Source organism: Pleurodeles waltl, chromosome 5 (assembly GCF_031143425.1).
Source record: "Pleurodeles waltl isolate 20211129_DDA chromosome 5, aPleWal1.hap1.20221129, whole genome shotgun sequence".
Classification (NCBI taxonomy): domain Eukaryota; kingdom Metazoa; phylum Chordata; class Amphibia; order Caudata; family Salamandridae; genus Pleurodeles; species Pleurodeles waltl.
In genome coordinates, this window is record NC_090444.1 from 773,212,794 (window position 1) to 773,228,529 (window position 15,736).

Here is a 15,736-nt window from a genome sequence, read left to right on the forward strand (position 1 = left end):
TGAAGGTTGTTTTGCTAAAACATATGTCATCTGTCAAATTTGTCATTCGCTGTGTAGGTGAATGTGCGAGAAAGTAACTGCAGGGTAGAGGGAATAGTGAAATCATATTTTTGGACCAGATTCACACAAACATAGTCTCCATAGGTGTGAGGCTAGTGCTGCTGAGGGTTAGCCGCAAACACCATTGTGAGTAGGCATTATGCAAACACACCTGCACTGTCCCTGGGGAATGTGTGAGAGAGAGAGATAGAAAGAGGAGGGAATGAGGGTGGGTGGGGGTTGGGGTGAGTGTGATTTTTTTTTTTTTTTTTTTGAAGTAGCAGATATATCTTACATCCCCACTTCATAAAATAATTTCCTTTTAACAGCCCTGTATTGGCTCAGGGGTATGTACAAGGTTGCCCCAGGGGCAGTGGCGTAGCGTGGGTTGTCAGCACCCGGGGCAAGGCAAGTAATTTGCGCCCCCTAACCCGGGGCAAGGCAAGTAATTTGCGCCCCCTAACCCGTGGATTTAGTCTCTTCCAAGATGTTGCGCCCGGCCCCCCCTGCACCCCCCACGCTACGCCACTGCCCAGGGGTGACAAATGACTGCTGCCTGTATTCCAGGCAGTGGTGCTGGTACAATTTTTTAGAGTGAGGGTACTGGCCAATAACATGATCTCACTAAAAACATAGTGGTTAAGTGACAGGCTGTCTTTAAAACACAATAAATGCTGCTAAGACAAACACATTTAAAGGACACCTGCATTGTTCATTCTGTAGCTAAACTTTTAAAAGTGTTATGGGGGCACTGCAACATCTCCCACGGCCCTATTTCCACCGCCACTGAATCAGGTCCCACATAGCATACTGCAAAGGCAAGCTTTCATCAATTTCCTACTGAATTGCATTTGTATCCCACACTGAGGGTTGGAAATGTCACATGCACATGAGTATGGCTTCTACATGTCAGTGGGCTCTCATTGACCAAGAGGTGAAGTCAGCAAGTCCCTATCAATGAAACCCACATGACTCCTAACAGCCAGTGTGTTTCAGAGAAGTGAATGCATGGCCGATTCACTGTTGGGCCACTCCATTTAAAACCAAGAAAGTTACTCATTTTAAGGAAGTTAATCTATCAAAATGTAGTGGGTCAATTAGAGGATGTTGGCTCCTAGGAATCTGCAAAAATCGTAGCCGTGCCTCATTTAGAGGTGCATGGGGGTTATGTTATGTCATGTTAATATAACTTTTAGGATGAACAAATCATTCCTGAAAGGGGTATCTCGGCACGGAGCAAGAATCGCAGATAAAGCTACGAAAATAGAATCAGAATGGGACTGTTTTGAGTCATTGGCGAAATGTAGAGTGACCTGGACATATTCGATACGAAGAGGTAATCTATTCCAATATAAGAGGGCAAGGTAGGAAAAAGACCTGTCTCCTGTCCGGATCTTTTTCACTTGTGGATGGAGAGGATGGTTTGCGATTGCAAAGCCTCAGCCAGATCCACTGTCTGGAACACCTCAATGCTGGTTCTGCAGCCAGAGAATAAACCTCTCCTATTCAAATCAGAACAGTCTTTTTTTCACTATAAAAAAAAACGGTTTGGTTATCGGCCTGGTCAGATGAAGCACTTGATTACAAACCAATCTTGCAGGCCCAGTATGGATGTCTAAATACGCTAAGGCTTTTAAAAGATGGAAGGCACTTCTGAAAGACAGTTAAAATCATCTCCCTCAAAAACATTACACTCGGCTGCCAATCCATTCATGCACATTTCATAATTGCCTCCTATTCATCTCCAGATTTTATTAATTAACACCATTCAGTAATCAACATAAAACGCTCTAACAGAAGGTCTTTAACACTGAGGCAACACACAATTCATTTGGAGGTACGGTTAAAAATTCGAACTGTGGCCAGTGAGCTCATATCTCAACCCCATCAACAATGTGTTTGCAGTGTTATAATCAGTTCATATAGGAATCCATTCCGTTCTTTGAGGGTTATCTGCACCCTGAAGTTTTTCTAACTGAAGCTGTTCACGTATTTAAAGGTTCAGCTCTGAAAGGGTAAAATTGTTTCCGGTGTGTCCAACGTAAAATAAATAGCCGAAACCGCAGTCACATTATACTCCACAAACCCAAAGCATGTGCAAGTTTTTTCTTTTTCCCAAGAGTTAGATGGTGTTGCAGCTCGCGGTGAAAACTAACAACTCGCCTCGATTTCCTTGGGGCAGCTCAGGCGGTTTTCAGAATTAAAATTCAAACCACTCAGTCATGTAGATACAGTTTGAAGGAGAAATGTCACCACCTTCATGGCAGTCATCGAACACCTAGGAGGAAATATAATGCTTTATTTTTTGTACACATAAAAATTACATAATTAGCAGGAGTTATGCTTTATGAGAAACAGAACAAGCAATGAAGGAATAAAGGTAATTTTATATATGTATTTCCATTTCATATTTACAATTTACTCACAGTAACTTAGGCGGGTTGGCAACAATTGAATAACATGATATACAACAACAGCAGGATAAGCAAATATGTCTGCAGGGCTTAGAAAGATCGTCTGAGTATTTATAATTTTACATTTCAAACCATTGCCCACAACATATTTCCTAATGAGTACCTCTGGGTAGAGTTCAAAAACATATCCATTCATCTGTCCTATAGAAATGCACAGATTAAATCAATACCTAAATATGAAAATCATATACAATTTGAGCCGAGAGGAGTCAAGTACATCTATTCTTCCTTATTCCCTGTAAGTGCTTTCCTTCAACTAACAGATCATCAACAGTGGTGGCTAGTAAATTTTCAACTATGTGAAGCATACATTCTCTGCTGAAATGCCATTGAGACTGCAGGCAAACAAGTGATCCTGATCTTCTCCAGCGGGACCATATATGTTTTCCGACTGGAGAAAGCTTTGAAAACAAAAATTGGCAAAGCCAATAGGTCTTGTCTTTAGGACTTACTGGCTTTGCCAATGTTTTTTTTAGCCCTGATGCTATGTAGCATGGATAAATAATAATTTTTAAAAAACCTTTGCACGGCTGTCAGTTTGTAATTGTGCACATCATGCAGAGCTTTTATTTGTTTTGTTACCGATCCAACCAGGATTGGTGTAGGTAAGTTGGTAATGTTGTGTGGTTGTGAGACCTCACCAAGTAATAATATCACAATCTCTTATCAGGCCCAGTCAGGTTTCTTTAATTGAACACATAGTTTAGTCCTGGCAGCTGTGACCCTGAGCAGTCAGGCTTAGTCAAAGGAACAAGTATAAAGCATTTAGAGATACCAAAACACCAGGAAAAAAACACAATACAATAAAAATCCAAACCGAGTTTATAAAAATAGTGTGTTTTTATCTTAATTTAGGTACCAAGATGACAAAAATCTATTAAGGAGAACCAAAGATATGATTTTTAAAAGGTAAGTAAATTCTTCTAAGTTCCAACAAATCGTTGTGATCTGCATAGTAGTTCACGAACCACTGGCCAGGACAACTATCAGTCCTCTCTTGGACTGGCTACAACAGGCTGGGAGCTAATCATGAAGACCACTCAGGCCTAGGGGGACAGTTAACTGTTGGTTCAGCAGCCTCAGAGTCCTCACAGAAGATTTCACCAGGATTGTGGTTGCATCAAAGAATTGATCCTGATGCTGGGCATGTAGAGAAGATGCTGAAGCTGCGGACAAGATGGGATGAGTATTTCTGGGGCCACCTAAGAGTCCACAAATGTGAGCTGTCCTCTCCAGCAACAGGACTTCCTCTCCTACTATGTCCCCTTGAAGTCCAGTTGCCACTGGTTAACTGCTGTCCAGTAACCGCCACTGTCTACAGGTGAGAGTATTTTTCTTACAGGATGAACACGGTTCACTTTTACAATGACCACGAGTTTTATGGACTTGGGGACACCTTGTGCCGGTTAGGACTCAGTCTCCCAGCAGGCATTTCAGCATCCAGCGGTGGGCAGGTGCGCCCTCAAGTGCAGGCTTCCCTCAGCTTCTGTGTTCCTAGTGTTGAAGAGGGGCTAGCCACTTAGCTCCTGGAGTCATTTCTTCAGACCTGGTACTAGTGGATCCTTTTTCCACAACTGCCCACCGAGGGAACAGTCCTCTTGGCAAGTGCCTTCGGTTCAGCAGGTGCTGTTCAGTCTTTGGTGCAGCTTCTGTAGGAGCAGCAGGGCAGTTGCCCCTCAATTCTGGGCACAAATGAAGATCTTCCACAAGTGGGCACATCAGACACAGTCTTCTTTCCTAGCCCCTTGAGTTCAACAGGTGCAGTGCTTGCTAGGTGAAGCCTGTCTTTGCTGGGTCCAGAGCAGCAGGACAGTCCTCCTCCTGTCTTCTTACCAGTTGAGCAATGATCTGAGGACAGTTGTTGTCAGTTGCCACTTTTATACTGGTTTCTTGTTTGTGGTAGGGTGTGATGCTATGTGGATCAAACTACATTTTGTGTCCTGCAGCAGCTGTTTTTCTCTTCGGAAGTACAGAGCTGGAACATGGTATTTGGGATGCACATTTAACAACATGCACAAGGTTGAGTTTGTGTTTGCCAGAGGAATGGACAACTCTTTCTCCTCAGAGCAAACACAGGAGCCTGGCCAGCTCCTGCAAGTGATTTTGAGGCAGACAAGTACAGCCTGCTTTAATTTCATAACAGAAGGGAGGGGGTTTCTAGAACTCTTTCCATGAGTTGTTTAAGGTATAAAAGGCGGTGAGAATTGAATCTCGGACAGGAGCGCACCTGTGGAATGGACACCTTGCTCAGGGGTCTTTTGGTGGTCCCTACAGAGACTTGCTGCCCAACTGCTGAGGACTCCCCAGTCGCTGGCAAGGATGTTGACTGCAACTCAATCTGTGATGTATTCTAAGTCTTATTAATTTGGTTCATGTAAATATGTGCTGTTGATGTATCATACATTTCTTCTGCTGGGATATCTTAAGTCTTGATCACTTGATTTATATACTTATTTCTATATGTTTGTCTTTCATTTGATGTTTGGGAAGTGCCTTTATAAATACATTACTTCGTATTAAGAGTGCTGAGTTTCTTTAGCATTGTGTCCTGTTGTTTCAAGTGTGAAGCAATGCAAGGGGGAGGTCTCACTAGTCAATGGGGCAGTAGTTCCCACAAAGCTACCCTTCCTACTTTGTTTTTTCCTGGGGGGCAGGGGGGTTGACCCACAGACAATCCCAGGATACCCCTCTCTACCCTAAACCACGATGGCAAAACTTTCTTCTCTTGGAAGGAGTTCTCTGCACACCCCTGGGATGTACCCAGCATAATGAGTCACTCCCCCTAGGTACCTAGTTCTGCAACAGGGTTTTCCCTTTCGATGAGATGCCAGTCTGTCGATCTACACACAGAAGCAGGCAGGAGAAGGTCTGATTGTCATTTGCTTCACTGATGCAGTAGCCTCTTTCGAGCTGGGCCATCTGTGTCCACCGCCCAGTAGTCTTCTTGCTGGAGGAAGTCATATCTTCTCTCTTTCGCAATACTCTTTGTTTTCTGTTCCTGGGAGCACTTCACACATTCTTGGAGAAAGCATGCTGTCTCAAGTGAAAAGTGCTGCAAAAAAAACAGGGAAGGCTACTAAATGTTTGGGCAAGAGTGGTGATTTTCTAAAGTCACCATTTCATTAAAAGTTGCCTAATCTAATTTCAGCAATGCTTGTTCAATACAACAGTTAACTAGATATGTTGGAAAAATATCTTTGGTGGTCCCAAATGGAAGTTAGCACTCAGTGTGGTGGCTAGTAAAACTCCATGTTAGCCAATGGTACCACTAGGCTTGCTACAGTGAAATCAGCCAAGATGCTTTCATGGTGTGTTAGATACAAAAGAAACATGCCCTGTTAAGCAGCCTGGCTGGTGGGCTATCCAGGCCTTCCCTTGAGGTGGCTTACTAATATTAAAAAAAAAAAAGAAGGTTTTAACCTGAAGACATTATTAACAAGCATTTGCAAAGCAATGGGTCTTGCGTTTGCTCGGGTTAGAGCTATTAGTGTTGTAAATTCCTAACTGGACTTTTCTTGCCCTATAAATTGAAAGTAAAAAGTAAAACAGTTGACATAAGCAAGTCAATTCAAAGTGCTACAGCCACCATGAGTGCAAAGAACAGACACAGGAGGAAAAAGAAGTTCGCTTGCAGTCAAAAGTATCAGCAAACGTGCAATTATCCATGTAACAGGGTCGATGGCCAAGGCAGTAACAAAACTGCCCCAAGGAGGGACAAACAAAGCATTTACCAATGGCAAAGGATTTTTGAAAGGCAAGCACATGAACGAGTGATAGTGATGGGTATGGTTAAAAGCCCACAGACCTAACAGGGCTAAAAAAAAATCCACTCGACCACTCGCATTGGTGAGTCTTATTTGATCAGGTCAAGCTATTTTTAATACTTACTCGTCCCTTCTGGCGAGTTGACACTGAACAGGTGTTCTGTTAGTTGAAAAGTCGAGGGCAATAAAAGATGCCTTTAAATCTTGTTCTTATGTCACATTTGCTTTGTGTTCACAGACGTCAAATGTCAGTTTTTCTTATAATTAATTTTCCTTCTGACTGTAGTTTCAGGACTTTGTAAGGTGAACTGTTTGACCTGATGCTTAGGATGTAAAATAAAAGGATATAGAGTGTCAGGATTTTCCTGACACACAACATTTAAATGACTAAGTCAACAGTGCAAACATTTCAAAATACATTTCAGTAGTTGTGAAAACCCTTTTTCATATTTCTGTGTGATGACAAAATATTTTGATAGGATGAAAACAAACCAGAATACTTTATATGTTGATGTGCAAAGGATATGTTTTCTGAAACCCAATTTTCTCAGATTGTTAGTTTTATCATTAAAGCTGCAAGTCAGTGGAGAGGTTTTTGGACATGTCGTGGAAAGTTACTGTGTGTAGGTGACAATATGTTACCACTTCATGGTTTAGAAATATATTAAAATTGAGTGTTTAACCCCTTCGCTGCCAGGCCTTTTCCCCCTCCTGTGCCGGGCCTTTTTTTGCCTATTTGGGGCAGTTCGCGCTTAGGCCCTCATAACTTTTTGTCCACATAAGCTAACCAAGCCAAATTTGCGTCCTTTTTTTCCAACATCCTAGGGATTCTAGAGGTACCCAGACTTTGTGGGTTCCCTTGAAGGAGGCCAAGAAATTGGCCAAAATACAGTGAAAATTTCGTTTTTTTCAAAAAAATTGGAAAAAGTGGCTGCAGAAGAAGGCTTGTGGTTTTTCCCCTGAAAATGGCATCAACAAAGGGTTTGCGGTGCTAAACTCAGCAGCTTCCCAGCTTTCAGGAACAGGCAGACTTGAATCAGAAAACCCAATTTTTCAACACAATTTTGGCATTTTACTGGGGCATACCCCATTTGTGCAATTTTTTGTGCTTTCAGCCTCCTTCCAGTCAGTGACAGGAATGGTCATGAAACCAATGCTGGATCCCAGAAACCTAAACATTTCTGAAAAGTAGACAAAATTCTGAATTCAGCAAGGGGTCATTTGTGTAGATCCTACAAGGGTTTCCTACAGAAAATAACAGCTGAAAAAGAAAAATATTGAAATTGAGGTGAAAAAACCATCAATTTTTCTCTACGTTTTACTCTGTAACTTTTCCCTGCAATGTCAGATTATCGAAAGCAATATACCGTTACGTCTGCTGGACTCCTCTGGTTGCGGGGATATATAGGGCTTGTAGGTTCATTAAGAACCCGAGGAACCCAGAGCCAATAAATGAGCTGCACCCTGCAGTGCGTTTTCATTCTATACCGGGTATACAGCAATTCATTTGCTGAAATATAAGGAGTAAAAAATTGCTATCAAGAAAACCTTTGCATTTCCAAAAAGGGCACAAGATAAGGTGTTGAGGAGCAGTGGTTATTTGCACATCTCTGAATTCCGGGGTGACCATAGTAGCACGTGAATTACAGGGAATTTCTCAAATAGATGTCTTTTTTACACACACTCCTATATTTGGAAGGAAAAAATGTAGAGAAAGACAAGGGGCAATAGTACTTGTTTTGCTAATCTATGTTCCCCCAAGTCTCCCGATAAAAATGGTACCTCACTTGTGTGGGTAGGCCTAGCACCCGCGACAGGATATGCCCCAAAACACAACATGGACACATCACAGAAAACAGAGCTGTTTTTAGCAAAGTGACTACCTGTAGATTTTGGCCTCTAGCTCAGCCGCCACCTAGGGAAACCTACCAAACCTGTGCATTTCTGAAAACTAGAGACCTAGGGGAATCCAAGGAGGGGTGACTTGTGTGGCTCGGACCAGGTTCTGTTACCCAGAATCCTTTGCAAACCTCAAAATTTGGCTAAAAAAACACATGTTCCTCACATTTCTGTGGCAGAAAGTTATGGAATCTGAGAGGAGCCACAAATTTCCTTCCACCCAGCGTTCCCCCACGTCTCCCGATAAAAATGATACCTCACTTGTGTGGGTAGGCCTAGCACCCGCGACAGGATATGCCCCAAAACACAACGTGGACACATCACAGAAAACAGAGCTGTTTTTAGCAAAGTGACTACCTGTAGATTTTGGCCTCTAGCTCAGCCGCCACCTAGGGAAACCTACCAAACCTGTGCATTTCTGAAAACTAGAGACCTAGGGGAATCCAAGGAGGGGTGACTTGTGTGGCTCGGACCAGGTTCTGTTACCCAGAATCCTTTGCAAACCTCAAAATTTGGCTAAAAAAAACACATGTTCCTCACATTTCTGTGGCAGAAAGTTCTGGAATCTGAGAGAAGCCACAAATTTCCTTCCACCCAGCGTTCCCCCACGTCTCCCGATAAAAATGATACCTCACTTGTGTGGGTAGGCCTAGCGCCCGCGACAGGATATGCCCCAAAACACAACGTGGACATATCACAGAAAACAGAGCTGTTTTTAGCAAAGTGACTACCTGTAGATTTTGGCCTCTAGCTCAGCCGCCACCTATGGAAACCTACCAAACCTGTGCATTTCTGAAAACTAGAGACCTAGGGGAATCCAAGGAGGGGTGACTTGCGGGGCTCGGACCAGGTTCTGTTACCCAGAATCCTTTGCAAACCTCAAAATTTGGCTAAAAAAACACATGTTCCTCACATTTCTGTGGCAGAAAGTTCTGGAATCTGAGAGGAGCCACAAATTTCCTTCCACCCAGCGTTCCCCCATGTCTCCCGATAAAAATGATACCTCACTTGTGTGGGTAGGCCTAGCGCCCGCGACAGGATATGCCCCAAAACACAACGTGGACATATCACAGAAAACAGAGCTGTTTTTAGCAAAGTGACTACCTGTAGATTTTGGCCTCTAGCTCAGCCGCCACCTAGGGAAACCTACCAAACCTGTGCATTTCTAAAAACTAGAGACCTAGGGGAATCCAAGGAGGGGTGACTTGCGGGGCTCGGACCAGGTTCTGTTACCCAGAATCCTTTGCAAACCTCAACATTTCGCTAAAAAAACACATGTTCCTCACATTTCTGTGGCAGAAAGTTCTGGAATCTGAGAGGAGCCACAAATTTCCTTCCACCCAGCGTTCCCCCACGTCTCCCGATAAAAATGATACCTCACTTGTGTGGGTAGGCCTAGCGCCCGCGACAGGATATGCCCCAAAACACAACGTGGACATATCACAGAAAACAGAGCTGTTTTTAGCAAAGTGACTACCTGTAGATTTTGGCCTCTAGCTCAGCCGCCACCTATGGAAACCTACCAAACCTGTGCATTTCTGAAAACTAGAGACCTAGGGGAATCCAAGGAGGGGTGACTTGCGGGGCTCGGACCAGGTTCTGTTACCCAGAATCCTTTGCAAACCTCAAAATTTGGCTAAAAAAACACATGTTCCTCACATTTCTGTGGCAGAAAGTTCTGGAATCTGAGAGGAGCCACAAATTTCCTTCCACCCAGCGTTCCCCCATGTCTCCCGATAAAAATGATACCTCACTTGTGTGGGTAGGCCTAGCGCCCGCGACAGGATATGCCCCAAAACACAACGTGGACATATCACAGAAAACAGAGCTGTTTTTAGCAAAGTGACTACCTGTAGATTTTGGCCTCTAGCTCAGCCGCCACCTAGGGAAACCTACCAAACCTGTGCATTTCTAAAAACTAGAGACCTAGGAGAATCCAAGGAGGGGTGACTTGCGGGGCTCGGACCAGGTTCTGTTACCCAGAATCCTTTGCAAATCTCAAAATTTGGCTAAAAAAACACATGTTCCTCACATTTCTGTGGCAGAAAGTTCTGGAATCTGAGAGGAGCCACAAATTTCCTTCCACCCAGCGTTCCCCCACGTCTCCCGATAAAAATGATACCTCACTTGTGTGGGTAGGCCTAGCGCCCGCGACAGGATATGCCCCAAAACACAACGTGGACATATCACAGAAAACAGAGCTGTTTTTAGCAAAGTGACTACCTGTAGATTTTGGCCTCTAGCTCAGCCGCCACCTAGGGAAACCTACCAAACCTGTGCATTTCTGAAAACTAGAGACCTAGGGGAATCCAAGGAGGGGTGACTTGCGGGGCTCGGACCAGGTTCTGTTACCCAGAATCCTTTGCAAATCTCAAAATTTGGCTAAAAAAACACATGTTCCTCACATTTCTGTGGCAGAAAGTTCTGGAATCTGAGAGGAGCCACAAATTTCCTTCCACCCAGCGTTCCCCCAAGTCTTCCGATAAAAATGATACCTCACTTGCGTGGGTAGGCCTAGCGCCGGCGACAGGAAACACCCCAAAGCGCAACGTGGACACATCCTAAATTTTGGAAAAAAACAGAGGTGTTTTTTGCAAAGTGCCTACCTGTAGATTTTGGCCTCTAGCTCAGCCAGCACCTAGGGAAACCTACCAAACCTGTGCATTTCTGAAAACTAGAGACCTAGGGGAATCCAAGGAGGGGTGACTTGCGGGGCTCGGACCAGGTTCTGTTACCCAGAATCCTTTGCAAACCTCAACATTTTGCTAAAAATACACATGTTACTCACATTTCTGTGGCAGAAAGTTCTGGAATCTGAGAGGAGCCACTAATTTCCTTCTACCCAGCGTTCCCCCAAGTCTCCCGATAAAAATGATACCTCACTTGTGTGGGTAGGCCTAGCGCCCGCGACAGGATATGCCCCAAAACACAACGTGGACATATCACAGAAAACAGCTGTTTTTAGCAAAGTGACTACCTGTAGATTTTGGCCTCTAGCTCAGCCGCCACCTAGGGAAACCTACCAAACCTGTGCATTTCTGAAAACTAGAGACCTAGGGGAATCCAAGGAGGGGTGACTTGCGGGGCTCGGACCAGGTTCTGTTACCCAGAATCCTTTGCAAACCTCAAAATTTGGCTAAAAATACACATGTTACTCACATTTCTGTGGCAGAAAGTTCTGGAATCTGAGAGGAGCCACAAATTTCCTTCTACCCAGCGTTCCCCCAAGTCTCCCGATAAAAATGATACCTCACTTGTGTGGGTAGGACTAGCGCCCACGAAAGGAAAGGGCCCAAAACACAACGTGGACACATCACATTTTTTTATAAAAAGCAGTGCCTACCTGTGGATTTTGGCCTGTAGCTCAGCCGACACCTGAGGAAACCTAGCAAACCAGTGCATTTTTGAAAACTAGAAACCCAGGGGAATCCAAGATGGGGTGACTTGCGGGGCTCTGACCAGGTTATGTTACCCAGAATCCTTTGCAAACCTCAAAATTTGGCTAAAAAAACACATGTCCCTCACATTTCTGTGGCAGAAAGTTCTGGAATCTGAGAGGAGCTACAAATTTCCTTCCACCCAGCGTTCCCCCAAGTCTCCCGATAAAAATGATACCTCACTTGCGTGGGTAGGCCTAGCGCCGGCGACAGGAAACACCCCAAAGCGCAACGTGGACACATCCTAAATTTTGGAAAAAAACAGAGGTGTTTTTTGCAAAGTGCCTACCTGTAGATTTTGGCCTCTAGCTCAGCCAGCACCTAGGGAAACCTACCAAACCTGTGCATTTCTGAAAACTAGAGACCTAGGGGAATCCAAGGAGGGGTGACTTGCGGGGCTCGGACCAGGTTCTGTTACCCAGAATCCTTTGCAAACCTCAAAATTTCGCTAAAAATACACATGTTACTCACATTTCTGTGGCAGAAAGTTCTGGAATCTGAGAGGAGCCACTAATTTCCTTCTACCCAGCGTTCCCCCAAGTCTCCCGATAAAAATGATACCTCACTTGTGTGGGTAGGCCTAGCGCCCGCGACAGGATATGCCCCAAAACACAACGTGGACATATCACAGAAAACAGAGCTGTTTTTAGCAAAGTGACTACCTGTAGATTTTGGCCTCTAGCTCAGCCGCCACCTAGGGAAACCTACCAAACCTGTGCATTTCTGAAAACTAGAGACCTAGGGGAATCCAAGGAGGGGTGACTTGCGGGGCTCGGACCAGGTTCTGTTACCCAGAATCCTTTGCAAACCTCAAAATTTGGCTAAAAATACACATGTTACTCACATTTCTGTGGCAGAAAGTTCTGGAATCTGAGAGGAGCCACAAATTTCCTTCTACCCAGCGTTCCCCCAAGTCTCCCGATAAAAATGATACCTCACTTGTGTGGGTAGGACTAGCGCCCACGAAAGGAAAGGGCCCAAAACACAACGTGGACACATCACATTTTTTTATAAAAAGCAGTGCCTACCTGTGGATTTTGGCCTGTAGCTCAGCCGACACCTGAGGAAACCTAGCAAACCAGTGCATTTTTGAAAACTAGAAACCCAGGGGAATCCAAGATGGGGTGACTTGCGGGGCTCTGACCAGGTTATGTTACCCAGAATCCTTTGCAAACCTCAAAATTTGGCTAAAAAAACACATGTCCCTCACATTTCTGTGGCAGAAAGTTCTGGAATCTGAGAGGAGCTACAAATTTCCTTCCACCCAGCGTTCCCCCAAGTCTCCCGATAAAAATGATACCTCACTTGCGTGGGTAGGCCTAGCGCCGGCGACAGGAAACACCCCAAAGCGCAACGTGGACACATCCTAAATTTTGGAAAAAAACAGAGGTGTTTTTTGCAAAGTGCCTACCTGTAGATTTTGGCCTCTAGCTCAGCCAGCACCTAGGGAAACCTACCAAACCTGTGCATTTCTGAAAACTAGAGACCTAGGGGAATCCAAGGAGGGGTGACTTGCGGGGCTCGGACCAGGTTCTGTTACCCAGAATCCTTTGCAAACCTCAAAATTTCGCTAAAAATACACATGTTACTCACATTTCTGTGGCAGAAAGTTCTGGAATCTGAGAGGAGCCACTAATTTCCTTCTACCCAGCGTTCCCCCAAGTCTCCCGATAAAAATGATACCTCACTTGTGTGGGTAGGCCTAGCGCCCGCGACAGGATATGCCCCAAAACACAACGTGGACATATCACAGAAAACAGAGCTGTTTTTAGCAAAGTGACTACCTGTAGATTTTGGCCTCTAGCTCAGCCGCCACCTAGGGAAACCTACCAAACCTGTGCATTTCTGAAAACTAGAGACCTAGGGGAATCCAAGGAGGGGTGACTTGCGGGGCTCGGACCAGGTTCTGTTACCCAGAATCCTTTGCAAACCTCAAAATTTGGCTAAAAATACACATGTTACTCACATTTCTGTGGCAGAAAGTTCTGGAATCTGAGAGGAGCCACAAATTTCCTTCTACCCAGCGTTCCCCCAAGTCTCCCGATAAAAATGATACCTCACTTGTGTGGGTAGGACTAGCGCCCACGAAAGGAAAGGGCCCAAAACACAACGTGGACACATCACATTTTTTTTATAAAAAGCAGTGCCTACCTGTGGATTTTGGCCTGTAGCTCAGCCGACACCTGAGGAAACCTAGCAAACCAGTGCATTTTTGAAAACTAGAAACCCAGGGGAATCCAAGATGGGGTGACTTGCGGGGCTCTGACCAGGTTATGTTACCCAGAATCCTTTGCAAACATCAAAATTTGGCCCAAAAAACACTTTTTCCTCTCATTTCGGTGACAGAAAGTTCTGGAATCTGAGAGGAGCCACAAATTTCCTTCCACCCAGCGTTCCCCTAAGTCTCTCGATAAAAATGGTACATCACTTCTGTGGGTAGGCCTAGCGCCCACAAAAGGAAATGGCCCAAAACACAACGTGGACACAACATATTTTTTCACAGAAAACAGAGGTGTTTTTTGCAAGGTGCCTACCTGTGGTGTTTGGCCTGTAGCTCAGCCGGCCCCAGGGGGGGGGGGGGCAGAAATGCCCTAAAATAAATTTGCCCCCCCAACCCCCACCCTCCCCCGCCGGGAGCGACCCTTGCCTACGGGGTCGCTCCCCCTGCGTGACATTGGCACCAAAAAACAAATCCCCGGTGCTAGTGGTTTCTGCCCCCTTGGGGGCAGGTTGACCTAAACTCAGCCAATCTGCCCCCAAGGGGGGCAGAAATGGCCTAAATACAATTTGTCCCCCAGGGGAGCGACTTTTGCCTGATGGGTCGCTCCCCATCTCTAAAAAAAAAAAACAAAGAAAAAAAAAAAGAAAAATTCCCCTGGCGCCTAGAGGTTTCTGCCCCCCCCCCCCCCCGGGGGCAGTTTGGCCTAATAATAGGCCGATCTGTCCCCCGGGGGGCAGAAATGGCCTAAAATAAATTTGCCCCCCCAACCCCCACCCCCCCCCCCGGGAGCGACCCTTGCCTACGGGGTCGCTCCCCCTGCGTGACATTGGCGCCAAAAAACAAATCCCCGGTGCCTAGTGGTTTCTGCCCCCTTGGGGGCAGATTGACTTAAAATTGGCCAATCTGCCCCCAGGGGGGCAGAAATGGTCTAAATACAATTTGCCCCCCCCAGGGGAGCGACCCTTGCCTGATGGGTCGCTCCCCATCTCTAAAAAAAGAAACAACAAAAAAAAAAAACACACAAAAAAAATTGCCCTGGCGCCTAGAGTGTTCTGCCCCCCCCCCCCGGGGGCAGTTCGGCCTAATAATAGGCCGATCTGTCCCCCGGGGGGGCAGAAATGGCCTAAAATAAATTTGCCCCCCCAACCTCCACCCCCCCCCCCCCCGGGAGCGACCCTTGCCTACGGGGTCACTCCCCCTGCGTGACATTGGCGCCAAAAAACAAATCCCCGGTGCCTAGTGGTTTCTGCCCCCTAGGGGGAAGATTGACCTAAAATTGGCCAATCTGCCCCCAGGGGGGCAGAAATGGTCTAAATACAATTTGCCCCCCCCAGGGGAGCGACCCTTGCCTGATGGGTCGCTCCCCATCTCTAAAAAAAGAAACAACAAAAAAAAAAACAAAAAAAAAAATTGCCCTGGCGCCTAGAGTGTTCTGCCCCCCCCCGGGGGCAGTTCGGCCTAATAATAGGCCGATCTGTCCCCCGGGGGGGCAGAAATGGCCTAAAATAAATTTGTCCCCCCACCCCCCCCCCGGGAGCGACCCTTGCCTACGGGGTCGCTCCCCCTGCGTGACATTGGCGCCAAAAAACAAATCCCCGGTGCCTAGTGGTTTCTGCCCCCTTGGGGGCAGATTGACTTAAAATTGGCCAATCTGCCCCCAGGGGGGCAGAAATGGTCTAAATACAATTTGCCCCCCCCAGGGGAGCGACCCTTGCCTGATGGGTCGCTCCCCATCTCTAAAAAAAGAAACAACAAAAAAAAAAAACACAAAAAAAAAATTGCCCTGGTGCCTAGAGTGTTCTGCCCCCCCCCCCCCCCGGGGGCAGTTCGGCCTAATAATAGGCCGATCTGTCCCCCGGGGGGGCAGAAATGGCCTAAAATAAATTTGCCCCCCCAACCTCC

The 15,736-nt window shown here is 45.8% G+C and overlaps 1 protein-coding gene across 1 annotated transcript in view; it reads right to left on the reverse strand.

The window, feature by feature from the left end:
• Positions 1-1,771: 1,771 nt before the first annotated feature.
• The window catches only part of POLR3F (RNA polymerase III subunit F), a 188,302-nt gene continuing 174,337 nt past the window's right edge, over positions 1,772-15,736 (reverse strand). Inside the window, exon 9 of the mRNA XM_069234734.1 lies at positions 1,772-2,317. Within this exon, the coding sequence (XP_069090835.1) occupies positions 2,240-2,317 (78 nt within the window). The 3' untranslated portion in view covers positions 1,772-2,239. The remainder of the gene's footprint in view (positions 2,318-15,736) is intronic.